The sequence below is a fragment of the Sceloporus undulatus genome, chromosome 7 (genome assembly GCF_019175285.1).
Source record: "Sceloporus undulatus isolate JIND9_A2432 ecotype Alabama chromosome 7, SceUnd_v1.1, whole genome shotgun sequence".
NCBI lineage: Eukaryota > Metazoa > Chordata > Lepidosauria > Squamata > Phrynosomatidae > Sceloporus > Sceloporus undulatus.
Window position 1 is genome coordinate 24,647,128 of NC_056528.1, and position 27,971 is coordinate 24,675,098.

The 27,971-nt window shown below is 45.7% G+C and overlaps 2 protein-coding genes across 18 annotated transcripts in view; both read left to right on the forward strand.

Annotated features, from left to right (window-relative positions):
- TCF3 (transcription factor 3) overlaps window positions 1-27,520 on the forward strand; it is an 81,034-nt gene extending 53,514 nt beyond the window's left edge. For 8 of the 17 annotated variants that reach the window (XM_042479917.1, XM_042479909.1, XM_042479919.1 and 5 more), the window contains exons 8-20: window positions 1,056-1,105; window positions 5,755-5,857; window positions 6,330-6,469; window positions 6,954-7,080; window positions 8,402-8,460; window positions 8,712-8,790; window positions 9,859-9,932; window positions 10,262-10,453; window positions 10,611-10,740; window positions 11,652-11,814; window positions 12,898-13,136; window positions 21,853-21,998; window positions 22,905-27,520. In XM_042479917.1, the coding sequence (XP_042335851.1) occupies window positions 1,056-1,105; window positions 5,755-5,857; window positions 6,330-6,469; window positions 6,954-7,080; window positions 8,402-8,460; window positions 8,712-8,790; window positions 9,859-9,932; window positions 10,262-10,453; window positions 10,611-10,740; window positions 11,652-11,814; window positions 12,898-13,136; window positions 21,853-21,995 (1,499 nt within the window). In that variant the 3' untranslated portion in view covers window positions 21,996-21,998; window positions 22,905-27,520. Of the gene's footprint in view, window positions 1-1,055; window positions 1,106-5,754; window positions 5,858-6,329; window positions 6,470-6,953; window positions 7,081-8,401; window positions 8,461-8,711; window positions 8,791-9,858; window positions 9,933-10,261; window positions 10,454-10,610; window positions 10,741-11,651; window positions 11,815-12,897; window positions 13,137-20,831; window positions 21,059-21,852; window positions 21,999-22,904 lie in introns of all 17 variants that reach the window. The other 9 variants (XM_042479922.1, XM_042479911.1, XM_042479920.1 and 6 more) reach the window with 3 other exon arrangements.
- MBD3 (methyl-CpG binding domain protein 3) overlaps window positions 24,065-27,971 on the forward strand; it is a 23,293-nt gene continuing 19,386 nt past the window's right edge. The window contains exon 1 of the mRNA XM_042478799.1: window positions 24,065-24,085. Coding sequence (XP_042334733.1) covers window positions 24,065-24,085 — 21 coding nt within the window. The remainder of the gene's footprint in view (window positions 24,086-27,971) is intronic.

The following is a 27,971-nucleotide window of genomic DNA, read 5'->3' on the forward strand; positions in this document are numbered from 1 at the left end:
ATATTATTATTATTATTATTATTATTATTATTATTAAACTTTATTTCTAAAGCGCTGTAATTATACACAGCGCTGTACAAAGTCGGTAAAATTAAAGACTATATAAAAGCCTGCCCAAGGCGTACATTCTAAGATAATAACAATTAAAAGAGGAATAGATAAAATTACCATATAGAAAAGAAAAATAAATTAAAAACATCAAATATAAAACAAATCACATCACATCAAATATAGAAGTATGGATAGTGATAAACAGTAGATAGATAGATAGATAGATAGATAGATAGATAGATAGATAGATAGACAGACAGACATGGATGGATGGATGGATGGATGGATGGACAGATGAAAAGATAGATGGGTGGATAGATAGACAGACAGTGATGGATGGACAGACAGACAGACAGAAGCAGAGGATGATGGATAGACAAAATTAGATAGATGGACAGATAGATGATGAAAAGGATGGATGGATGAAATTATGGATGTGCAGGTGAAAAAGATAGATGGGCAGTTAAGTAGGGAGATAGGCAGGTAGATGAAAAGATAGATAGACAGGAAAACAAGTGGATATATAGATACAGACAGAGAGCTGGATGGACATGGAGATGCATATTATTGTGAGGTTCACAAACACCGTGAAGCAGATCCTGTGTTAAAAATCCCTGATGTTTACATTTCACAGATGGGGAAGTTGAGACTGACTGGTGTTATGTCTGAGGCGGACAGCCAATCTGTATTTATGGGTGGATTTCTGGATTATTTGTCATGAATCATCAAGGATTTCTCATTCATTTTTGTAGAGCAGAAAGTCTTCAAAGACCACCACCCTTCTCTCACTGCTCTAAATCATACTGCTGAAATTATTTTTTTTTCAAATACTAAATGTATCTGGTTCAATTTTAGTCTCTTGTAAGTCTTGTATGACTGCAGTCTTGCATCCCTGTGAGGTGTGATTTGAACCCAGGACTAAGTCTTAGGTGCCTAACTCTGACTGTTTATCACTGGTGGGATAAACATTAATTTTTTGAAATCTTTCTCCCCTTCCTTTTCAGATGGACAGCCGAAAAAAGTCCGAAAGGTGCCTCCTGGACTCCCTTCTTCGGTAAGTTACTTTCTTCAAAGTTGGCAAGATTTCCTGTCCTTGTGGTTTGTTTTGAGTCATTTTCAGTCATTTGAGTCAGAGAATTCAGCAAGGACTGGAGTGGTGGATACTGGGAGATACAGAGACCAGCCTCTAAGTGTGTTATGGGATGGTGCTGCTGCAGGGCAGATAAGCAGGACTTCAGGTGTGGTTTGACCAAAACAGAATCATATGGGACTATGATTTCCCTTGATCTGGACTCTGTGCTCCTGTTGATGCAGCCCAGAATTGCATTGGCTTTTTTGGCCTGTAAAGTCAGGCAAAAACAAACTCCTACAGCCTCTCCTTGCTTTGGCATTCTTCTTCCCTCTCGTGTGTGTGTGCGCGCGCGTGCGCGTGTGTGTGTGTGTGTGTATCTCATGCTATCTTGACCTACACTCTGATGTTGCTTTGGCCACCTTTCCTCTGTGAAACGCTGGAGAGAATGCACTGGTGGCCAGCATGGTGTAATGGTTTGAGTGTTGGACTAGGACAATGGGAGACCAGGGTTCGAATCCTAGCTTGGCCATAAAACCCACTGGGTGATGGTGGGCAAAAATCACACTCTCTCAGCCTCAGAGGATAGCCATGGCAAAAACCCTTCTGAAGAAACTTGTCAAGAAAACCCAATGATAGGGTTGCCATAAGTCAGGAACGACTTGAAGGCAGCCAACAACATGCACCAGCACTTTGGACTGTGTTGTCTTTGGGGCCCCTCCTGTTTCCTTTGTGGTTTTGGTGGCATTACACTCCTCTTTGGTGGACCCACCGCAGCGTCCTCTCACCATCCCTTTTGCTAGCCAGAAGTCCATACTTGGTTGATCTCCATATTTCTCCCTCTTAGTGAGCTTGCGGCATTTTTGTCCGGAACAGAGAAAGGGGGAGTGAAGTTAGCTGCAGAGAATCCTTCCACGTCAGTAGCTTATTTTCTTTTGGGAGGAGAAGGAAGGGGGCCATGCTGCTCTCTAGGTGAGCAGTTTTTAACATACAGGAAATGATCTCAACTCCAGAGCCCATGGAAGGCCGGGGAGCGCGCTCTCGTCTGGTCCCTTTTCCCCCCATTTTGCTGACGGAGGCTTAAAGGCAGAGAAGGCGGGTGCAATGGGGGAAAGGCAGCCTGCAGCCAAGGGAGCTGCCTCTTGATTTAGCATTTCCTGTTGGGGGTTGGACGGAGGAGGAAGGAGGAGGCTGCCTGGCTTGCTTGCTTGCATGCTGGAGCCCTTTCCAAAGGGGTCTTGGGCTGGAGCTATGGACCTCTGTCGGGCTGCACCCCCCGGGCATTGACTGGGCAGGGTTTGGTGGTATAATATTGACCTATTGGTCCCCTGCCTAAATTTTTTTTATATGGCTTTGCAAAGACCAGATCTCTCTTTTTTCACTTATCTGCATCATTCAAATTCACCCCAGTGGGGGAGATAGCTTTCAGGAGCAGAGGCGGGAGAGGACACGGAAATGATGTATGTGTGTTTGTCTTGTTCTTGTTTTGCCTAACCATTTTCTTCGGATGCCGGGACCCTACAGGAATGCTTCCATTAAAGCTGAATCTGACTTAGGGAGACCCTCTCCTACCGTTTTTTGGGCAAGATTTATTATTCAGAGGAGATTTGTGATGGCTTTCCTTGAGTCTGAGAGAATATAACTAGCCCAAGGTCACCCAGTAGGTTGCCACAGCCGAGCAGTTTTAAATCTGGGCTTCTTAACCTGGGTCCATAAACTAAGCTGCCCCTCTTTCAGTTTCCTTCCTGTTACTTTGAACCTGGTGGTAGGTTTTAGAGGTATTTTTTCCTGCAAGCTTTTAAGTGAGGCTTCCTAACTTTACTTAGATTCTCCAAGAGGGCTCCATGAACTCCTCTCTGAAAGGTGAAGAACCATGGCCTTAAATTTTTACATTTTCAGATGTACAAATTTTATTTTTACCTTCTTGATATCTTTCAAAAGCCACACTTCTAGAAAAACTCATCCCTGCCCATAAACTTGCATGCAGCTGAGGCCAATGCTGCTGCATTATTTCATTTTCTCTCTTTGGTCCTGTTTTTATTTTAATGCTCTGGCATTTCCTTGCCCTCACTCCAGCAAAGAAAAATGGTGTTCCCGATCTCTGTAGGGTGGCCACAGCAGGAAGGAACAGAGCAAATTGTCAATGAAAAACACAAATGATAATGACAACAGCACTTGAATTGTGCAAATCACAAGTAGTGGGGAGCATGGAATTTCCAGTAGAAACCTGGGAACCCATCATCCCAGGGTGCTGGGAAGAAAAGAGGTTGTTTTATTAGTAAGAAAAAGCCCCGTATTTGTGTACTCGCCTTGTATCCCATTGTGGGAAAAAGGAAGGATATACATCCTTGAAATAAAATAAATAAATAAAATACTCTTAAGCTTTTCTTAGCAAGCTGTTTAGAATCCAAAGTTCAGACATTTCTGGGCCAGGAATGCTGAAACCATTCTCCGGACGAGGGAAAACCAGGAATCAATAAGAGGGGAGAGCTGCGTTAAGTCCATCAGATCCACACACACCCATAATCCCCCCCCCCCCCTTACACACAAATTATAATAGAATTGTATTTCCCACCATGAAGCCTTGTAAAGAGCTGGAGAGGAAATAAGAAAGAAACCCCCCCCCTTCCTTTTTTTTCCAATCCAGGCACCGAAATGCATTGAATGTTAAGTTTGCCTTTTGCATCTGGGGAGAGGTGGAGGCTGCAGGCCTGTCTGCAACCCAGAATGCCAGAGCATTCATTGTTGCTCCTTCAGGATGGATGTGATCCGTGTGCCTCTCCCTTTTCCACCCCATAAGCAGCTCTTCTTCTTTTTCCCCCTCCCCCCTCCCCGCCCCCCCCCCCCTTTTTGCCTCCCCCCCTCCTCTCCTTCCCGCCCCAGCATTGCACAGCTGCCTGAAGAACTGGCCGGGCGCCAAGCACTGGCAGATGGCGTGCGGCTATTATTCCTGCTTCGCTCGAGTCCCCGGTCCCCGGCTCCTGCTATTTAATCAAATTATAGGAAAAGGCAATTTACTGCATTTCGTATTCTTTGTAGCTGGCTTCATTCCCCCGCTCTGCTCTCCCCCACTGCTTTTACACACATACACACACACAACAACAACAGCAACACCCCTCACTCTTTTCCCACCCCTCACGCCAGTAGACATCTCTGTCTACACACGACGACACTCAGCAGAAAGGAAAGGTTTGGCATTGCTGAGCTTGGCCCCTCCATTGAAGACTCTCTGGCTTTTTGTAGGTTGGTCTCAACCCATACACAGGTATATGCCATTTGATGTGTTCCTGGGCATGATTTCTTTAACAGAAACGTGATGCCACCAGTAGAAATAATGGAGATAAGGAATGTATTCCTACACAGGAAGCACACCAAACAAAAAAGAGCCATTCTGGGGTCCATATAATCTTTGACCCATGTTGGAAGAAGGTGGTATAAAACCCACCAACTGTCCTGATTTGGCAGAGAAAGTCCCAATTAATCCTCTGCCGTCCCACTTACTCAGCTGCTAGAAAATACCCAGCTTCCTCTCTCCTCCTTCCGCTTTGACTTCAGCTGCCTTCAATTGCTGCAAACTGAGTTCAAAGTACAAAAGTAGTTGGCACACAATTAATTCAGGCTGGGTAGAAGAGGAGAGGGTCAGGGCTGGCCCTTCCCAGGAAGGTCAGGCAAAAGCAAACTGCTGCAGCCTTCTCTCCTAGCTTGTCTATTCTTCCTCATTCATAACTTTTCCCATCTTGACTACACTTTGGTGCTGTTTGGCCAAATGCATCCCGCTTTCCATCTGTGAAATGTAGGAAGGGCATTTCAAAAAAGTGAATAACATGCCAGCGTTGCAAGGAGGCCTGGGAAAAACCTGTGGCTAAAATGCAAATACAATAGACAAAATGAGTGGAAGTCCACGTCGTGACTTTTTTTAAAACGTGAGAACCTCTCCAGAGGTACCAGGGGGGTTCATTTTGAAACTCTTGTGCTGCTATCAGGGTTGCCTTTCTTGCCCTCTCAGCTAGTCTGGGAATTAGTCATTTTTCGCACCCAGGGTCACCTCCCATGTTCCTGACAACTCTGGGGATTTTGGTGCCCACACAAGCCAGTTAGGCTGAGGAAGAGCTGAGAGGAGGAGGCAGAGAATAGGACCAAGTCTGGTGATTTTAAGTGATAAGAGGGTAGATTTCAGTTGAAGATTAGAAGAAGGTCACCCAGTGAGTTTCCATGGCTGAGCGGGAAATCAAAAACCCTGATCTTCATAGTCTGACGCTCAAACGATTACACTACGCTTGTTCTCCACTATCGCATTATATAATATAGTATGTTATTTATTTATAATATTATTATATCTGCATTCGTATCCTCCCCCTTACCTCCCTTGCTCTCAAACCAACATGCATGATTCCCTTCCTCTCCACTTGCACTTCTCACAGCCCTGCGAGGTTGGTCTGGTTGAGATATAAGAGCAGCTGGCCCACAGCTGCCCAATTGGGTTGTATGGGGAATTGCTATATCCCACTCAAGATGGAATAGAAGTGTCAAGAAACAAACATTTGTGAAATTCTAAACTCCCAAGCAAAAAACCCAACCTGTGGTTAATCTGGACAAGTTTGGTGATTCTCCCCCTTCTTTCTCCCTCCAAACAGGTGTATCCACCCAACTCAGGTGACGAATACAACAGGGAGACAGCCAGCTATGCCCCTTCCAAGCCCCCCAGCACTGTCTACCCAGGGGCCTTCTACATGCCAGGTGGGTCACCTGGGCACAGGTACATTACCTGGAGGAGCTGGGAGGAAATATTCATTATTCTTTTATTCTCTTCTTTGCGTATGTTGTTAATATTGTGCATGTATGTATGTGCCTTCAAGTCACTTCCTTACTCCTTAAATACCTGGCCTGCTCCAGATGTTAGGACCAGGTCTAATGATTTCAAGTTCCAGAAGGGTATATTCTGATTGAACGTTAGAAGGAACTTCTTGATAGGAAGAACAGTTTGGCAATGAAGACAATTCCTTTGAAGAGTGGTGGGCTCTCCTTCTCTGGGCATCTTCCAAAACAAGCTGGACAGCTCCCTGCTTGGGGATGCTTGAGCTGGAGATCAAGCATGGAGCAGGGAGTTGGGCTCCATGGCCTCTGGAGCTCCTTCTAATTCTAGGATTCTGTGAACAAAAGGATCAAAATTCAGGCCTCGAGTGTGTATATGGGTGCTTGTGTCTTGCAGATGGGATCCACAATTCGGCAGACCTGTGGAGCTCCTCAGGCACCATGGGACAGTCCAACTATGGGGTCATCTTGGGCGCTTCCTCCTCTCCACTCCCACAGTCAGGCAACTTCAGCGGTCTTCACCAGCATGAGCGCATGGTAATGGCAGAGCTCCCTTGTTTGGGCTGGGAAAAGATAAGCCGAATCCAAACTCATATTGACCTTGGGAAGCTCCTCAAATGATTAAAAGGATTTAAAAAATCAGCAGAACAACCACAATCAGCACATCTTTAAGAGCCCTTGCAGTCATTTCCTAGAAAGCCAGTTTTCCATTACCGATGTAATGAACAATGGCAGTTGTACAACCAATAACAGTAATGAGGGGGTTATTCTAGCCTCCCTAGGGAGGGAATTGAGGATATTGAGGATGGAGAAAGCTTGTTTTCTGCTGCTCCAGAGACTAGGACCTGGAGCAGTGGATGCAAACTATAGGAAAAGTAGGGTTCATCATCTGGGTTGCAGGATGAGATTTGGGTGAAGCTGATGAGAGGTCTTCTCAGGAAGGGGATATATGTCCTATTTTCACAATGCTTTCCCCCAAACACATGCTTTATCTCTTTGATTTCTCACCCATCCTTTCCAGAATTACCAGATGCATTCAGGAGAAGTCAATGGAGGACTCCCGTCAGTTTCAGGCTTTTCTTCCGCTTCCACTCAATATGGAGTGTCCAGCCACACGCCTCCCATTGGTGGGACAGAGGCCGTAATGGGTGAGTTTCTCTCCTTTTTCATCCCTACCCCAAGATCTGGTGAAATCCAGAAGAAAGAAAGAAAGATTTCTACCATGGAAAAAAGAAGAACGCCCCTGAGATTCTTTTCACTTTGGGACTTCTTTCGGGAATCATTGCTGCAAATATTTTTGCATGGTTTTTTCCTGCAGGGAAAACAAGTTTTCTTGCACTAAAATGGTATTTTTTCACAAAAGGAGTCTCAATATAGGAGAAGGAGGGTCAGACATTGCCCAGACAGCCCCATATTCTCATGCAGGGGCAGGAGAGGGTTGGAACAACTGAAATAATTTGAATTTGGGAGCAAAATAAAAGCAAAGGTTTGCATCCCTAGCACATGGGATAATTTCAGGTGGATCCCCGCCGCCCTTTGCCTTCCTTCTCCTCCCGCTCTCATCCCTTCCCGCTGCATGTAGGTTAATCCCAGAGGGGTGGGGGATTGGCGGAAGGTCGCCGGAGCCGAAGAGGCGGAAATAGATGTGTTTGGTTTTAAGCCTTGGTCTGGAGGAGGGTGAGCAGTTAATGCTCACAATGGGAGGTGGAGGGTACACCCCCACCTTTATTTATTTACTTACATTTTCAGGGCATTTATTTATCACCTCTTGACTCACCAAAACCCCTCAATGGGTAGAAACTGATTAAAAACATTCCAAACTCTTTGAAAAAAATAATTTTCAAACCAGGCAGTTTTAAAAGCAGCCAGAGCAGACAGTTCCAGTTTTAAGAGCCAAATGTAGATTTATTGGTGTCCTGTACTCTGGGTGATGGTGTCCCTAAGCAGACCATTTAGGATTATTCTTCTCCAGTTTCTTCATTTCCAATATATTTAATATTTGGAGAATCATCATAGAGATTGGTGATTAAATATTCAAGGCAACAAGGCTTATCCTTCCTCTCCCCATCCAAAAAGCTCTCCTGACCATTCCAAGCAAGGATTTGCTCAAATGTCTTGCAGCCATGAGGGCTAGTGACCTTTTGGACATCTTGCATTTAACCTGAAGTCCATAGAATCAGGGAACTCTTGGGTTGGAAGGTATCCCCTTGGGTCACCTAGTCCAGCAGTAGAGGAAATCCATAGCTCCTACATCCCTGAGAAATGATCCTCTAATTTCTGTTTAAAAGGAGAGCCCACTAGCTTTGGGGACAGTCCCCAAAGCTCTTACCATCAGGAAGTTCTTCCTAATGTTTACTCAGAGGTAGAAGTCTATTTTTTCCATAAATGGCTTGTAACTTCCTGGTTTCATCTTTTCCTTTTCCTTCTTCTCTCTCTCTCCTTCTTCTTCTTCTTATTTTCCTGCTTCAGGAAATCGAGGAACCTCGGCTGGCAGTTCAGGGGACGCCCTTGGGAAAGCATTAGCTTCAGTAAGCCTCTCTCCTTAAGTATTTGTGATAAAAATCCATGCTTTATAAACTATGGGGTCCCTTTGTGCTTGGGATACAGAGGAAACTCACCACAAGGTGAGCAGAACAGACCATGATTTAATTCTCTTCTCTTTTCTCTCATGATCCTTAACACTTAATGACTTCACTGTGAGAGGTTTTGTTAGCTGAGGTTTTACCTGTATAAACAAAAACAAAACTAAACATTGTAAAACAATTTTCATGCTTTACAGATCTACTCTCCAGATCACTCTAGCAATAACTTCTCTTCAAACCCATCCACACCGGTGGGATCCCCTCAGGGAATCACAGGTACGCTGTCAGAAATATTGTGTCCAAGGCAGGAAAAAGAAACTGGAGACAATGAGTGGTTGGCAATGAGGCAGCCTGACTGTGGTGGTTCAGACAGATGTGTCCTTTAAGGAGAAGTGGGCACTCTGTGCCCCACAAGTAGCATGCACCCCCAATGCAGCTTATGCTTCTCTGTTGAAGCTGCCCCATCGCTTGAAAAAATACAGTTGGACCTCCACATTGTGGCTTTGACTTTTTTGGATTTATGTGCGGTTTTGATTAATATATTCTCTCTAGGAATCTCTAGCTCCTCCAGTGCAACAGCCAGAAACTAACCATAAAGTTGTGCTGGAGAACTTGAGCTGTTCCTAGAGAAAACACTTTTCTAGGCATTTGTAGGTCCTCCAGCATGATTCAGTGACCAACGTCTGGCAGATGTTGACTATAAAGCTGCACTGGAGGACCTGGAGATTCCTAAAGAGGTGTTCTCTCAGGTAAAAAGAATAATGTTTTTTTTTCTTTGAGGGTTTTCCACATTCATGGGGGTCCTTCACTGCTAATCCCAGTGAATGTGGAGGGACCACTGTACCTCCAGAGTTGTCTTAACACAGTGCTACTCCAATATGGTGCTCCCTGGGCCCATTGCCATCCCTGAGCCATCTCTGTGCCAGTCCCTGGAGAGCTTTGTAGCCAAAGGGCACAGATACTGGCACATTTGGGGAGGAATAATGGTGGTCACCCAGATCAGACAGCTGAGGAAGGACTCCCCTAAGTATTAGCTGCTTCCACTTAGGAAGCCAGTGTGGCTGGGATTTGTGGGACATTGGTGCCCTCTAGTGCTGAGTGGAGGGGTTGCATCCAGGCCAATTGTTCCAAGTTCCAAAGATGGAGCTCAGGCAGGGATGGGGCAGGGATGGAGTGCAAAATGGAGGCATTGCCCCCTGCAGTAAGAACTCTCCCCCATGAACATTATGTGAAATCTGTCATGCCTGAGGTGAGATTTGAACCCAGCTCTCCAGATTCCCAGTCCAACATTCTCACCACCAAACTACACTGCTCCTCCAGCTCTCTGTTTCTCTTCCCTGCCAGGTTCTTCACAGTGGCCCCGGGCAGGTGGGCAGGGTGCCTTGTCCCCAAGCTACGAAGGGACTCTCCACACATTGGTAAGCACCCTTCCTCTGTTCCCCTTCCTACAGGTGAAAAAAATTGCTCCCTATATTGAGCCAAGTTCTCCCCTGTCTTTCCACCCTGAGTGCTATTGCATGATTGTGTTGTGGGCAAAGGCAGCTTTCCTTCCTAGCCTCAGTTCCCTCATCTGTAAAATGGGAACACTAAGTTTACACCTTTTGTAATCTCTGGGAGTAAGAAAACGAAAATGTGTACCTCCTTTCTTGACTCCTATCTTGCCCCAAACAGAGGGAATATTTGCAAGAGGGTGGGCTTCCTCCTTCTCATGTCCCTACTCCTTTCTTTCTCTCTCTCTTTGTGCCAGCAAAATAAAATGGAAGACCATTTGGATGAAGCCATCCACGTGCTGAGGAGCCATGCGGTGGGTCAGAGCAACAACCGGGAAATCCACGACCTGCTGGCCTCCGCCTCTGCGCACAGCACCTCGGTCGGCAGCCTCAGCCAGTCTTTTCCCCCAGCCTCTGTCTTGCCCATCACCAGTCGGCACTCGAACCTGGTACGAAACTTGGTTTCAAAGATGGAGGAGTTGAAAGTTGGGATTCCTGGAAGTCTGGGCCATGCACCCGTTCCAAACTCACCATACATGTTCTGTTTGGTTATGGATGGTGTCTCTTGCCCTTGGGGACTTACTTTTTCATGGTCTCTCATCACAGGTAGGAGGAGGTCATCCAGACGATGCCCTCTCCAGCAACCCCAGCATCCTCCACAACCACGTTGCTCTCCCTGCCCAGCCGAGCTCGCTCCCGGACCTCAACAGAGGCCAGTCTTCAGATGCCTTCAGTGGTAAGCTTGATTTGTGTCTTTTCCCTTCTTCTTCCTGAGGTCAAAAGTCTCAATGACCTTAGCGCAACTCCATTGGAGCTGTTGTCACTACTTCTTTCCTGGATTGGAATCCAGAGCTCACTCCATAGGGATGTTACAACCTTTGGGGTTGCTTTGCTTACAATAGGGGTCAGCAATTGCATAGGGGCCAGGAGGCACACCCCCCCCCCACAAGCTCCCCATGGACTACATGCTCACAGTCCCACACACCTGCATCTGAGGAAACACAGCAAGTCTAGGAAAGCTTATGCTACAACTTCTTTTTCTCCATGTCTCAGAGATGCTACAGGATCCCTTTGCTTACAGAGACATGTCTATGAAGTCTATCCACACCCACAGCAAGCCTTAATACCTCTGTTTTCATCTGCAGTCATTCTCAAAATGGCAACAGGGGTATCATTTCCTATCACCCTTTTGAAGGAGTGCAGAGGAAATCACCGGTATCTTGAGGTAATATAGAGTTCTGGGATCTTTTGAGGGTACTTCAGGGAGCCTGTGAACAGTAAACCAAACAAACAGGATATGACAAAGGAATGGGTCACTTTGACTAGATCTGACCTCTTAAAGAATGAAGGAAGCTGGCACACAAGATTTAACTGCAAATGCACTCCTGGCCACTGCCAAAATCTGAGCATTCAGGCTCAGGTCTGAATCCATGCGTATGTTCAAGCTGTAGACTTTGTCTTCAGGGGAGTGCAGCCTCATCTAGTACAGGTTGAATCAATTTCCCCTGATCTTCCTTTCAGCTGACCAAGACTACGTCCTCTAAAGTTCAGTCTAAATCCCACAGCAGATTGACTGCTCTTCCACCCACCACTGTGAGTCACCCATTCTCAATCCCGTGCATGAGTGACTGGTGCTTCCATTTGCAGGTCTGACGTCTGGGCTGGGAAGGGCCAGCGTTTCGTCGGGCACCAGCGAGATCAAACGGGAAGACAAGGAGGACGACGAGAACACGTCGGTGGCAGACAACTCAGAGGAGGAGAAGAAGGAGCTGAAGTCCTCGCGCAACCGAACCAGGTGCTCATTGAACAGGTCTCCGCCGTTTCTCTCTTCCCTCAGCAGGCTGGTGGGGTGAAGGACAGTGCAGCTAGGGTCCATGTCTGTTCCAAACACCCTCACAGCTTCCAGAAAATATTTATTTAACTAATTAATTGATATCCATCCCTTTTGAGAATGTTTAGGGGCGGCACAAACACTGTTGTCACCCATTTGGGACTTTCCACTGCCCTAGGTAAATAGTGTCTGAACCATTTAGGACCCCACCAGCAATGCCTGTCATTGCTGATCCCATCAAGACTTTTGGAGGAGTTAGCCAGTCTGGTGTAGTGTCAGACTAGGTCTCTGGAAGACCAGGGTTTGAATCCTTGCTCAGGTGTAGAAACCTCCTGGCTGCCCTTGAGCACTTCCGACTCTCTCAGCCTCAGAGGAAGGCCATGGCAAACCCCCCTCTAAATGAATCTGGTCAAGAAAAGTCTAGGAAAGGGTCTTCTGAATCAGAGTTGTCTTGAAGGAACATTGAGAGCCACAGACTTAAGAGCCCTCAGGCAAATATTCTTAGTGGGGCAGCAAGAGAGCTTGCTTGGTATAGTGGTTTGAATGTTGGACTAGAGTTCAAATCCCCATTTGGCTATGGAAACCCACTAAGTGACCTATGCCAAGTCACCCTCTCTCAGCCTCTGAAGATGGCAAAGGGAAACCCCCTCTGAATAAATCTTGCCAAGGAGACCCCATGATACATTCACCTTAAGGTTGCCATATATTGGGAAAGACTTGAAGGCACACAACAGCCAAGGGTTTTCTGGGACCACTTTTTTCAAAATTTGTTAGGGATGGAGATCAGGCAAAGTACTTTTCCACCCCCTTCTAATTCATTGCTGATTTTTAAAAAGCATTCTGCACTGTGGATATGTGTTGTTGGTTTCAATTGTGCACACGCATGTTTGAGTTTGATAAAAATTTGGGCTTTGTTTTTTGGGATGTTTTGATTTGATTTGATTTTTTAAAGAAAATTGTGAACTGTGTTCCGGTGCCGAGGTGTGAAAATGAGAAAAATGTCCTCCCCCACCCCGCCCACCACCCTTCTCCTTGTTTCATTCTTATATTTCAAATTATCAGTCAAGATGAGGATGAGGAGGATGACCTGCTTCCCCCAGAGCAAAAAGCCGAGCGGGAGAAAGAGAGGCGGGTGGCCAATAACGCCCGCGAGCGCCTGCGCGTCCGTGACATCAACGAGGCCTTTAAGGAGCTCGGGCGCATGTGCCAGCTACACCTTAACAGCGAAAAACCGCAGACCAAACTGCTAATCCTACACCAGGCCGTCTCGGTTATTCTCAATCTGGAACAACAAGTTAGAGGTTAGTGGAGGATTCCGACAGGGTGAGGTTTTTTTGGAACGGCATGGGGGCTGTCTGTCTTGTCCTTCCAACCCTGCCCCGGCCTGCGCCATCGCCGGGCGCCACAACTCTCCCAGCGTTTTCCGTCCTGCTGCCGCTTCCTTGAATTCTTGCATCCTGTTTATGGCCAGTTGGCTCGTTTTTGTTTCTTTTGTTTTTGTTTGCTTGTTTTTTGTTTTTATTTTACTTCTTTGTTTCATTTTGTGTCAGGGGGTTAGTTTGCATCCCTTGCCCTCAAGTTCTGCATTTGGACTAAGTAACGGAAAAAATGTTTGCCCTTTCTGCATGCATGCTGACTTGGTGCCTTCACCAGGGAACCCCTTGCAGTTACCTTTTGTTCCTCTTGCCTTTCCTTTCCCCGCTCTGTTGCACCATGCTGAAGGGCAGCCGGTTCCATACACAAGCGTTTCATTGCTCTGCATCTGGAGCCAGAGGTGGGGAAGACGTGGGTCTGGGGACAACCTTGAAAGGCTGCAGTTGCCCCACAGGAGACCTTGGAGGGTCATATCTTCCCCACACACCTGTCGCTACAAAATGAGGGGGGTTTTTTGCCCCCAAATGCCTTCTAGGTGTCATGGGGACATTTTCACCATGTGTTTGGGCTTCTCTGGGTTATTTTAAGCCCAGGAAAGGCCTTTGTTTAACAGCAGGAAGTGGACAGAAGTCATTTCCGTTTCGCTTCCTTTTTCAAAAATTGGCTTAAATTTGGGGGCAATTTGTTTTTCAGAAACAGACATGGTGGAAATGTCCTCCCAATCTTTTAAAGGGCAATTCAAAGCCATGGGGGCCACATGAGGATCACAGGCTACACTTTGCCCTGCCCTTCTCTAGACCTTGTAGGACTATAACTCCCAGCAGTCATAGCTAGCCTAGCCAGCAGTGAAGCAGGATGGGAATTGCAGGCCAAGAACATTCCAGAGTTGCCCATCCCTGATTTAAGGTGGGATGCTTCTGGAGAAAGGTGTGTGCAGATTTCCTCTCCAGAAATAGGAGGGGCTTCCAACAACCTAATCTTGACCTCATAGTTTCCCCCCGATGTGCTGGTCCATTTTCTTGTAAGCATATCCTAGGCAGTAAACCTGATGAACAATTCTGGTCCCCAGTGAAATGAAATTGTGCCTCTGTTTCCCCACATCGAGCCTAGTTTATAAGACATGTGCCTATGGATTTCTCACCTTGTGGTGACCGTTCCCAGGGACAGAATGCATTTGGTTCAGATGCTTCCAGTAGCATATTCTTGAACCAGTTATTCTGTATGTAGGTGGTGTGGCTACTAAGGATGACTCTCTCTCTCTCTCTCTTTCTCCCTTCTGTTTTTCTTTCTTCTGCTGCTCTTCTTTCTGTCACCCATGATTTTTGAAGTTGGAGTCTGGGTACACTACCTTTAAGAGGGTGCTCTTGGTCAATCTTGAGAGTTAAGTTAGTGCAGTGGTGGACAAAGTGCAGCCCACATTTGTCCAAAAAGTTGCAATTTTTTCACTTTCTGTTGGTAGGAAAGATCTTTCCTGGGCCTAAAATGGCCCAAAGGCATGATGGAAATGTCCCTGAGGTCAATGAGAGGCAAAAAAAGTTCCTTTTTGGAAGTGGGTGCAGGGGGCTGTGGCCCTCCAAGGTCTCATGGGAGGCTTCCCATAGATGACCACTTTTGCACTAGCACATAGGAATGGAGGGAACCAGCCTTGTGTGGTTTTAAGTCATTGAGAGTAATCTTGGGTGAGTGAAAGCTGCCGAAGAAATTGGGTTGTTTTTAGCTCTGTTGGAATGGGGAATGCTCTGATGCCAAAGATTCCTCCTCTGCCCCCAATCCACCACCCAAATCCTGTCCTGTCCCCAGTTGCCAAATGAACATTGGGGCAACGCCACCCCCAGAGAAACGGCTCCAGGCTCTGTGTGTAGGAGGCTAGAAGGCGCCCTTGAGCTTGATCCAGAAAGCAGGCGGTCTCCCCTGGAAAGGGATCGGGACTCCAATGTGTCTCCCTGCCCATTAACGCTTGGCTCTGCATGCATGCATTTAACTTTCCTTCCTCAGAACTTGCCCAGGTTTAATTCCCCGCTCTTTTCTTCAACAGAGGCTGCCGGTTTATATTATTATTATTAATACTTTGTTTTCAAGGCCTGTTTTCTGCTCTGCTCTCATGTCACAATGCTGGAATTCGTTTGTGCTCTTCAATCTAATCCGCCTCCCCTTTTCATCTGTCATAACATGTATAAACTTTATTTTTATTTCCCTTGTGTCTTCTTCTCCTCTTCCTTCTTCTTCTTCTTCATCTTCCCTCCTATCCCCCTTCCTTTCCTGCTTTCCTACAGACAGACCCCGGCCGTGACCTCTCGGTGGTTCCCTCCCTCTACCTTGTACTTGCTGCTTGCTCAGAGAGAGACAAAAAAACAATAACACCACATGCGTACATATATATCGACAAGGAGGCACATGGAGGGTAGCGGCGATAGTAGGAAAGGAACAGACTGGGAGGGAAAAGAGTTGGTACATCGTCCCCTAAGTTGGGTTCCCTGTGGACATCCTCTGGTTAACATAATAATAATTTAAACATTCAGATGGGTCAAGCAAAGTTGAGTCTTGCCTTGTCAGGAATTAGAACTTATGAGCTGAACCTGCCTCACAAAACCATTTCTGATTTGCCCCAGTGTTGAGGCATAATTTTTATAGAAGCTATTTAGAAGCTACCATTACCTGCTCCTAGCTTTTTCTTTTTTAAACCCTTGGGCTGTTATAAGCAGGAGCTAGCATGGTCTTGTGGTTTGAGTGTTGGACTTCAGGAGATCCAGGTTCAGATTCCTGCTCAGCCATAAAAACCCACTGGATGACCTTGGTCAAGTCACACACTTTTGGCCTCAAACCTCTAAACCAGTCTGACCAAGGAAACCCCATGATCAGTTTGCCTTAGGGTCAGCATATGTGGCAATGTCTTGAAGGCACATAGCCACCATCTCTCCCCCCTCCCCCCAAGGATTTTCTCAGACAAAATTTCTCAAAAGTTTCAGAGGCATCCCAGAGTAGCAATTTCCCCTCTCTTTTTTGGCCAGAAAAAGGTCAGTCTAGGGATTCTGGAGATGTCAAGGGCAACAAAAGAAGAATGCATTTTGCCCACTCCTGCTCTACCATTTGGAGGCCAGGGACCAGTGATCCAAAGAACTACTTAAAGGGTAACCAAGGTTTTGGAAAGGTTTTCTCTCCCCTTGCCCCTTATCAGCCAGAGGAACTGTCTCCTGCAATTCCCTGTCTGTGTTGTTGTGTTTCCACACTTAATGGTTAACAGGGCCAGTTGTATTTCTGTGTGCAAGCGTGTTCTCAAAGCCAAATCCGACTTGATTTCAAAACCACGTCTTGGCTCCTCAAGCACTGTTTTGACCATTTCCACCTGTTTTAAGAGGCAGGTTGTATCCCTTCTAGTCTAAATGCTCCCCCTTCACACACACAGACACTCAAAAGATTGAACCTTCCAGCTGACCTGAGATTTCACCAGATCCTCAAAGCAGTCAAGCCTACCCCTGTGAGATATTTTTTATCATTTTTATTTTTTGCTCTGGGGGAAATGGCCATCCATGCTCCAAAGTATGCCTTGGCTGGGGATGATGGAGGGATTACTTCTTTGGTTAAGAGATGCCAAGAGCCTAAGGTGCTGCCGACACTTGCGGTGGTCCTCCTAACTGCCTCAAGGGGTGAATGGAACTGAATTGACATCTTGCTGTGAGGTTTGGGGGCTTCTTTGCCAGCTGGGGCAAGTTGTTTGTGTTTTTAAGGAGTTTTAGTAACCAACTCCCCTGATGCGTAACTGCCTTTGGAGATGTGTAGGTGTTAGTTGGCAAATATTTCATGCCTACCCTTGTACGGCAACCTTAGTTGTGTTTCCACACAGAGATTGGTGCTCTCCCTTAAGAGATTTTTACACTATTATTACTACTGGGAGAACCAGCATGGATGTGGTGATTTGAGCAATAACAACCAGCACCACTTCTATAAGCAAGCCAGTGTGAGGTGGTGGTTTGAGCGTTGGACCCAACTCTGGAGATTCTGCTCAGCCATAGAAACCTATTGGGTGCTTCCTCAAGCAGGACACATTCTCTCAGCTGGAAAGAAGGAAAATGCCAAAACCTTCTAAGCGTGCCAAGAAAATCTTACTTTTTAGAGCCAGCGTGATGTAGTGGTTTGAGTGTTGGACTAGGACTTCAGGAGACCAGGGTTCAAATCCTTGGACAAGTCACATTCAGCCCCAGAAGAAGGCAAGGAGAAGCCCACTCTTGCCAAGAAAACCCTGTAACAGGTTCGCTTTAGGCTCTTAAGACAGATCTCTTCCGGCAGGCCTTCCCTACCTAGTTCTACTCCCCATTTACTGTGACTTATGTCACTCTGTCCACCAATTCTTCTCTTAAGTTTAATGAGAAGAATTAAATTAAAATTAATTAAAATAAAATCCTTGCCTCAAGAAGAAGAGCCCTCCCTCCATGACATCATCATCAGACCTGAGAGGGAGTGAAAAAGAGAGGCCTAACTTCCATCAGGCCTAACTGTGAATGTACTCACTTTGCTCTCTTTAATTTTATTGTATTTTATTTATTTATTGTATTTTATTTTCTTTATTTTTACTGTTGTAACCCGCCTGGATTCCTTGTGATTGGGCGGGCTATAAATAAATCATTATTATTATTATTATTATTATTATTAGGGTAGTCCTATAAGAGGGAAGCCACATGGAGGCACCCAACAAACAACAGTCATTACTACTTAAGCCTAAATACCCTAACGGCACCAGATCCTGTCTGATCTTGGAAGCTAAGCAGGGTCAACCCTGGTTAGGGCTTAACTGCCAAGAAATACAAAGTCCTGGCTGCTGGGTTTCAGAGGAAGGCACTGACAAAGCCACCTCTGAGTATCCCTTGTGTGAGAAAGCACTCTGCAATTCATAGGGGCCATATGTCCATCAAGACCACTCACAAGTTGTGGTACTGCATCATTTCCAAGTGACCCCTTCCTTTTCCTTCTCATTTTGCACCCTTTGTCACAAAACCTTGAAATTTGCAATTAACTAGAAATGGGTGCTGGAAGGTTTTGACACACAGGCCTCTGGCTGCCTAGTTTCAAATGTTGAGGCCCTGCTTTTCATAACAATACGACACAAATTTCTGAAGGAGAAGCATCCTAGCACAAAGCAGGGACGTAGCTAGGATTTTAGGAAGGGGGGGGTCCAGACTAAGTGCCACCATTATAATGGGGCTTGAGTGCGGCGGCGCAGCAGCACACACCATTCATTTTTCTAATGGAAGGGGGGGGTCCGGACCCCCAGATCCCCCCCCCCCGGCTACGTCCCTGCACAAAGGACCTAAACCAGAATTAGTGTTGAATCTTGACAGGGAATCCCAGTTTGTCCATCCTTCAACAAACCAGGATCACAAACCAGGGTTTGTTTTTTGTTTTGGTTTTTTTGGGGGTTTAGGATTCCTCACTTGAGAAACTAGGAAGGAATTAGGTTGGGATGCAACTCTTTCTTGCTGGTAAGTTCCTCCTTTGCGTAGCCATTCCCTCTGAGAAGGGGAGCCAAGTGGGAGAAGATGGGCTGATATTGAGCAAAGCTTCTCTTTAATTCTTGATTTGTGCAGCAGTACTATAATATTAACAATAGAGTTGGCCTGCCACATTTGTGGCTTTGATTTTTGCAGATTTGATTATTTGCGGTTTTGATTAATACATTCTCTCTAGGAATCTCTTAAGTCCTCTGGCGCAACTCTGCCAGAAGTTGACCATAGAGAGTTGTGCTGGAGAACCTAGAAGTTCTTAGAGAAAACACTACTCTAGGTATTTGTAGGTCTTCCCACAGGATTCTGTGATAAGCCTCTGGCAAATGTTGACCACAGAGTTGCACTGGGGGACCTGGAGATTCCTAGAGAGGTAAAAGAATGGTATTTTTTTATTTGCAGTTTTCCAGCATTCATGGGGATTCTTCCCCTAACCCCAGTAAATGTGGAGGGACCACTGTACTCCAGTATTCAGATCTTGAAATACAAACTCTAGACCTAGACTAGGAGGGAGCAACTTCTGGGGGTCAGAAGGTGCATTGCCCTACCCAATTGGGGGGGGGGTTACACCTGGGTGTTACAAAATCAGTTAGGGGCCACATATGGGGCCTGGACCGCAGGTTGCCCACCTCACTCTGGACTGTGGGTTTAAGTCTCAAAGCCTGGGTTCAACAACTGAAGTTGTTGTTTCTATCATAGCACTGTAGAACAGATGTATTACAGTCTGCCCTTTCTTTACGCAGGGGGATCCGTTCCAGACTCCCCCGCGTAAAGGGATTCCGCCTATGCTTGAGCCCCGTTTAAATGAATGGGGCTTGTGCATGCAGTGGCATGCACCCGGAACACACCGTCTCTTCTCCCAGTGTGGCTTTCAGCATATGCTGCTTCTTCTTCTTGGCTTTACTTCGTGAACAAAGATTCAGGAAGGACTCATCCATGCTTTCTACAAGCGCATTGATGACGTTGGATGTATCCTTCGGGCCTGTGCAATGGATTTTTCTGGTGGAGTGCAGCATGCACAGAACTGGCCTCACCCTTTAAACCAGAGGTTCGACTGCTGAGTCCTTGACAAGCATGGATGGTGGCAGTGAGGTCCTTGGGTTGTAGGTTTGATTAGAGTTCCCTTCTCTTTTAGCATATGCTAAACGCCGCATAAAGTACAGTGTTTGCGCTTAGACACTTTGAGTTTATAGGGTCTTCCCTACACATTAGCTTACACTTTGTAAACCACTTAGGGAATCCTTAAGTGCACTGATAAGCGGTATAGAAATATACTTGCTATTGCTATTGCATGCTACACATACACAGATAGCTCTGTGATCTTTTCAACATTAAAACAGAGGAAAAGGCAATGTCAAAATGGTTTTATCACTTCTTAAAAACACACATGCACAATTAATGGACGCTCGTCTTTTTTTGGTATGTTGTTTTGAATAATGTTGGCTCCCCCAAGCGGCAAAGGAGAGGTGTAACAGTGGCTTACAATGGTATGCCCCCTCCTGATAGAGGTAAAACATGAACTGCTGAGCAAAAATAATCTGTATTAATGCAAACAGAGGTACAAGTATTCACCACAGGAAAGGTAGGCAACCCTATCTTTCCCAGAGGTTTTGGACTGGAGCTCTTGCAAAGCTGCTACCAGCATGGCCAGTGGTCAGGGATTGTAGACGTTGTTGTTCAAAGTGTCTGAAAGGCAAGGAAATGTCTGAAGGGAGCCAGTGGGGTGTAGTGTTTGAGTGCTGAACCAGGAGTCTGGGAGACTAGGATTCACATCCCTGCTTGGCTGTGGAAACCTCCTGGGTGACAAAGTCTCACTCGCTCGGTCTCGGGGGAAGGCAAAGGCAAACCCCCTTTGAACAAATATTGCTCAGAAAACCCCGCCATAGGTTTGCCTTAGGTTCTCCATAAGTCAGAAATGGCAGCTCCCAAAAGAACCCAACCACCGTAAGGATCTGGCAGCTCCTTATCTCTGGGGTCAGTTTGGCTTGTGCCACCTTGGCTTGCAGTCACCATGGGCATTTTTCCACCACACCTCGGCACCGTCCTCCTCCCACCGACCCTAACCCCCAGCCCCCTGAGTCACGACTTCGCTCCCTGACTAACCCCTGTGGTGCTGTGTGAACCCAGCAGTACGGATGAGGCGCTGTCACTGGAGGACAAGGATCTGAGGGACCGGGAGAGGCGGATGGCCAATAATGCCAGGGAGAGGGTACGCGTGCGGGACATAAACGAGGCCTTTAAAGAGCTGGGACGCATGTGCCAGATGCACTTAAAAACAGACAAAGCACAGACCAAGCTCATCATCCTCCAGCAAGCAGTGCAAGTCATTCTAGGCTTGGAACAGCAAGTACGAGGTACGGTGCCGCTGGGGGATCCCACCCCCTTCAACCCCGAGGTCACGCTTTCTCGCGCAGACTCCTTCCGTGGGCATGCCTCCATTTCCCTGTGTTCCTTTCCACGAGTGTCTCTGCCTATCCCTTTTCTCCCTTTTGCTCAGTGGGTGGTGGTGGTGGTGGTGGGTCTGTTTTGTGTTGTTTGCTGCTCCGTCAGTTGCCGTTTGACTGGAGTCGAGAGGATTCCCAAAGGAAATGCAAAACAAACCCCCAATTGATTGAGATGACAAGGAAAGAGATCCCACCTAAATCTTAGGAAGAACCTTTAGACTGGAGGGTGTTTTGTCTTTGGAGGTCTTAAAGCAGTCTCTTTCAGGAGTGCTTTGGTTACATATTCCTGCATGGCCGGGGGTTGCAGTAGATGGCCCTTGGGCTCCCTTCTGGCTCCAAGAGTCTGTGTTTCCATGAATTGTGATCCACAGGTTTTCGATGGTCTTAACAGATTTTATGCCAGTTTTCCAAGAAGGATGGGAAGTGGGTGCTTGCAGTCTGAATATCTTGATCTGGCAGCATTTTTCTCTGTAAAGAACAGCTTTGGGCTGACTGCAGCTGCTAAAAGGAGTCATACTGAGGACACTGGTACAACTGGGAGACCTCTCATGCTTCTATAGCCTGCGTATCTCCCTTCTCTATGGCTTTCCCTTGGCTTTTCTCGTGCTTCGAGGGGAGGGAAAAATAACGCTTGCAAGTGATTTTCCCAAGGCAGTTGCTTTTCTCCTCCTTCCCATGGCTTGTGTCTCTTCCTTCTGTCTCAGAACGCAATCTGAATCCTAAGGCAGCCTGCTTGAAACGTCGCGAGGAGGAGAAAGTGTCAGGCGTGGTGGGCGATCCTCAGATGGCGCTTTCGGCATCGCATCCAGGCCTGGGAGATGGGCACAATCCCGTGGGACACATGTAGAAGGTAGGGCATCCATCATTTGGGGTTTTGAAGTACATGACAGGAAGGGGGAAATAGGAATGTCTGGGGTTCCTGAGCTGCTTTGCAGATACAACATTCAAGGTACAATACCTCTTATTGAGGCAACAGAGTTTCACAGTCTACCAGGTGTTACTCACTGGGGTTATGGACCATCAATGATTTGAATTCAGTCCAAGAATCTAGGAAATTTAGGAATGTTGGATGAAAATGGACATGGTTCCAGTGGTAAGAAGTGCTCTGGGAGTGATTTCAAATGGACTGATAAAATGTCTGATGCCATAGTGAGGATCACAGTTAGAAAAGCAACACTGCTTTGAACAAGCCCCACCATCCAGCACTTCACAGATGATGACAATGGCATTGATATTACAGGTGGAGTATCCCTTATTTGAAATGCTTGGGATCAGAAGCATTTCAGATTTGGGATTTTTTTTCCAGATTTCAGAATGTATGTAGCATAATATGGACCTATACTATATTTGTGGGGCTGGAAAGAGATGCAGAGAGACACAAGGAGCTGTGGGAATCTAAGTGTAGTTCTTGCCGTGAATCCGTACTTCCCTCCATTTTACATATCCTTATGTGTCTCTCTAGCTGTTTTCTGCTTCCCAAAATGCCAATTTTGCACAGAATAAGTCCTTAGTGACAACATTTTCTGCGTAGGAGGTAGTATCTATGTGCAGAGATGATATAATCTTTTCAGAAAGTGTTTCTTTTCTGTGTAGAAATTTCATATGTGAATTTTGTGCAGAAGAAGCCCCAAATTGCAAAAACTGTAAAGTTTTTGAAAGCTTTCTCAGAGTGGGGAGCAAATGGCTAAAGATTATGTGTTGCTTCCTTGGAGAACCCATTTAGCAAAGAATTCACCTCCTTGTTTTCTACCTCTAGACTACCGCTTTTCTTCACCTGGAAGCAGATGTCTGTAAGAATAAGAAGAAGGGAAGGCCCCATCACGCTCCCACCCACCCAACCGCCAGCCCCGCCGTGTGATCGCCCAGAAACTGTAGTTCTGTTTCAGTATAGATGCACGGCAACGGACATTCAATGCGCTCGAAGGAACTTTTTTTCTTCTCTCGAAAGGAAAAACAACAACGTTGTTGAATCGGGAAAAAAAAAAACAACTGCAAAGATTGCCTTAAATGTATATTCTGGAACTGTCAATACATATCCTTCAATTTCAGAGCGGGGGGTGTGGGGAAACGTTTCATTACAAGTGGCTTGTTCACAAAAAGGCCAGCAAAAAATATATATATTGTGCCTACGCGTTTTATTTTTCTTTTCTTTTTTTAAAAAAAGAACATTAGTTAACGATAATTTTTTTTTAAAAAAAATGTAGAACAAACATAGTAATGCCTTTTGGTTTTTTTTAAAAAAAGCTTCTTTTGCATATATGTTTTGTAAGCAACAATGAAAAATAATGTGTACAAAGATTGAGCGAACGAGCGAGAGAGCGAGCGAGCGAGAAAGAGACTTGCGACTCCCCATGCTTTTTTTTCCTGCTGCTGTTTCTTATAATTAATGTTGCATATTATTTTTTCAGTGAGATCTACCAGAAATATTAAAAGTTTGTATTAAGAGACTGGATGTTTTTTAAAACAAACAAAGGAAACAAAAGAAGAAAGCGGTGTGAGAGGGGTTTGTTTTTCGGCTCAGAGAAGCTGCCAGCGTGGACTTTAGCTATCTGGGCTACTAACTGGCCTCATGTGGCTAGTCAAAAAAGAAATCCAGAATGTACTGGTATCATCTCTTTGCATTTTGGCCACTTTGGAGGGGTTGGGGGTGATGGTCAAGGAATCTTGCAGCCCTTGGTTCTTTTGTCTTTCTGATCCTGCTAAGTGACTCTTAAAAGTCTTACCTTTCAGCCTGTTCTCTCCCAGCTCCCCCCAAAATATTTGTGGTCCTCTTCCTTCATAGGAGATAAAGGTACTCCGAGAAGAAGTAAGTTTGGTTCCTTTTTCTTCCTGGCCTGTGTGTGCCAGGGATGGGTGACATCTCAAACGAAGATGCCACCCTCCCCAAAACCAACATATTGAGCATACTGTGGGCAAATGGACCCGAAAGAGCAGGCGGTGAGAACTGGGAGAAAATGGAAGTAGCCTGGATCATGCCTCACCATTTGTCAAGCGCTTATAAAAACAGACATGGAACAAAAGGAAGGAATATCAGGAGGCAAGGAGTAAAGAGAATAATACATTTTTTAACAAAAAAGACGCTGCCAGGTTGGAAGCAGAACAAAGACCCCTCCAAGGGGGAAAAGAACAAAAGAGCCACATCTAGCAAAAACAAGGAAAGGAAAAGGAGGTGTTTGTAGCACACAAAGGCCAAGGAACACCACCCCAATGGGGTCCGTTGCAATGTGCCCCCCAACAAGATGGATTTGGGAGTTCTTGCACCAACACTGCATCAATCCAGAGCTGTTCAGAAAACATGCCTTCCCGGCTTTGGCATTTTCAGAAGATCCGAAAGACTGTGGTGTTCTGCTGAGGACTGCCTGCTGTCTGGATGACATTCAGAGATGTTTTGCCCACCGCCATCACCATCCGTAACGCAGAGACACTGCTTTTTGTGAACAGAAGAAAGAGAATCCTGGGAAGGCTGTGCCCACATGGATCTTGGGAGATTGGGGGAAATGAGTAGCATCTCCACAGTCCAAACTCACGGAGCTTCTCCTCTGTTCCACATGTCAGCCAACAGGAAGGCTATGCAACCGCCAAGCGGATCTCAAGGCTAATCCAGGGGCTGTGGGGATCTTCAAGCATGAAGCTCTGTCTTGAATTTTGAATATCCTTGAAGGTTGCATAAGGCATTGTAGCAGAGGAACACTGTTGAAAGGCATCATGGTGGTTCCAGCACCATACAGACCCGGCCTTCTTGTTCTCCTTCAGTCTCCATAGATGTCTAGCCTCAACATGGTCCTGATTACCAGCAAGCCCATTTATTAAGACCGTGTCTCGTTGTAGCTCTGGAGCAGGGACTTTGGGTAGTGACCTTAAAAATTCAGACAAGCAGCCACAGCTTTTATGACTAGCCACTCTTGCCAGATTGTAGGGTCAACCGCAGCATCCACAGTCTCTGTGACTTCAAGAACTGGATCTTCCCAGCTGCTTAAGAAAACAAAACAAACCGCTTATCCTGGCTGCAGAAGATTTGGGAAGATTCTGTAGACTTTGGCTTTCACGGGCAGAGAAGGAGAGTATGGCTGCCTTTGTGCCAGCGAGGGTCACAAGAGGCAAGTTGTGCTTGGGAGACACTGGCCAGACTTGGTCATACACAGAGTCAGGGGAGTTTACACAGGTTGAAAGGAGGTGCTGCAGCAAGGTCTCTGTCAAAGTCATCAGTCATGATACCAGAAGCAAGGAGACACACACCAGAAGTCAGTCCAAGACTCCAAAGCAGGATCTCAGCCAAGATCCAAAAGCCAAGGAGAACGAAGAGTTGAGAAAAACAAAACCCATTGTAGCCACGGCTATGGGATTTACAGCTGCCTGACTGTGAGAAGCCAGAGTTTCTTATTTATAAGATGCTGACCACAAATGATGGAGGTGTTCCCCAGCTTTGGCTCATCCTGCTGAAGTTCTTCATCCACTGTATCAACCTCTCTAGCCGCTCAGATTTGTCATCTGGAGTCAGAGTTGCGTTATAACTCACCTGGGTGAGTTATAACACTGGCAAGCATCCCCCTTGTACCCCCGTCCCGCCTTCTCTTTCCTCTGTGTGCCAGAAGAGACACCGAGCATTAAAAGGACTGCTTCTTGGAGATGGTTCTTGCTGGACATGTGGACTTTCCCCTCTTGCCACAGCCTTGGTCCATCATAGAGATAAGACATATCCACTCTCCTACCCAACTTGCATTGGCCACCATAATCCAATGGGAGAGTCCTTGTTTTCAGAACCTTGGAAGTCTTGGGAAGATTCTTCTCACAGGTGACCTGAAGCCAACAAGGCAGAGGTCAGCTCTTCTTTGCAGGTAAATTTGTAAACCAGCATAAGGCCACCCTGGGTACCAATGGCTTTGCAAGAACTGAGGCTACTGAGTGGGCATTCCCATGTGAACAAAGGTCCATTTGGACCTGAGAAGCGTGCGCTCATTTCCCCCACTGCCACCACTGAGGCTAAATACCTTTTCAAAGCAGGAAGTGCGATGGCTTCTTTTCAGATCTCCTTTAAACCTCTTTCAAGTCTACCAACTCCCAGACAAGCTCTGTTTTTATTTGTTAATTTTTATTTTTGCTTTGTGTGAAAGTGTTTCTGTTCTGTTAAAGGGGATGAGAGGGAGGGAAGGAGCTCACCTTTCTAAGGGTGTGCGTCTACACTACAAGCTCTAAACCAGTTTCAAACCAGTTTTAGCTGTCTTAATGGGAATCCTGCCGTTTTCGTGCTGAGAAACCTTTCCTGAGATGTCAGTCTCCCTCCCTCATCGTCCCTTACCTTCTTAGAGCTGCAGTTCCCAGAAACCGGGGAACCGCAATAGCTAAAAACAGGTTTGAAGTCCGTTTAAGTTTGTAATCTCGGTGCGTCCGACAGAATCCTGGGATATTTATATTATTGTTTTTGGTCCGGAAAGGATCCAGGGGAGGCGGAGGGTTTTAGGAGACGAAAAGGGACAACCAGCAAAAACAAAACAACAAGTAAAGTCTTAGGGGAAACAGCACCACAGGAAAAAATGAATAATAATAATAGTTTTTGTTTGGTTGGTTTGGAAAAAAGAAAAGAAAACTGGGATCAAGCAACACAGAGAACAAAAAATGCAACTTGATTCCTATTGAGATATATTTTTTTAGGAGGGGAGGGGGAGGCTGTGTATTTTTTAGCCCTCTCAAATTATTTGGAGGGCTCTTTTTTGTTGTTATCGTTGGGGCTTTTTATATAAATTTTTACAAAACCGAGTCCTTTGTGGTTAGGGAGGGAAGGGAGGGAGGGAATTGGTCCTGATCCAGACGCAGTTGGCCAATGGCTTTTTCAAGTCACAACATAATTGTGTTTGGACCGGGGCCCCGGCCTTTTGCCGCCTACATGTAAATCCAGCTGTACCGAACTGGCTGAGATCCTTGTTATTAAATCAGATTACACATTATAGTTTTGAAAGATATATATATAGTATAAATATATATATATATAAATATAAATATAAATATTAAAAAAAATGCCTAACCCCGATTTTTAAAAGTGGAAAAAAGGAGAAACGTATTTGGGGCGGGGAGGGGATTTTTCTTTCTTTTTCCTTGGTTTAACTGAATCACGACTTCTGAGATATTTGGGGGGGGGGGAAGGAGCACGGGGGTTAAAATTGTGTTTCCGAGTGCCTCAAGATACGGATTGTGTTCATTTTTTTAAAATAAAAATAATAATTTTATACAAGTGTCAAGAAAAGAAGAAAAAAAAAACAGCTGGCTGGATTATTTGGAATTTTTAAATAATCCTTAACTTTTTTAAAAAGTAGAATTTTGAGAACTGTCCTGTACATAACAGTAATGTAGCAATAAATGTTGACATTTTATAACAAAGTTACCTTTTGTTTTTGTTTTGTTTTGTTTCTCCCTTTCCCCATTTCTGTCTTTCAGATGTTGTATACCTATCAATGAAAAAGTTGTAATAAAGGTTTTACCTTGTACTAAATTGGCTTTGGGTTCTCTCTCTCTCTCTCTCTCTTTCTGCATCCTTCTTGTCTTATTTAGGTATTTAATAATAATAATAATCTTTATTTCAGCCAACAGGCCATAAGACTTATTTAGGTATTTGAAATTAATGTCGGACAAGTTAGCAAAGCAGATGTCTTCCTGGGCATGACAGCTTGGGCAGACAAACCTGGTACCAAAGGAAGAAACAACAGGGAAAGAAAAGGGAGAGGTTCCTGCTCCACACAAACACACACATATTGGTGTATTGCTTTGAGCGTTGGACTGTTTATTGTTTTATTTAGGATGACTCTGGAGACCAGGGTTCGAATCCCGGCTC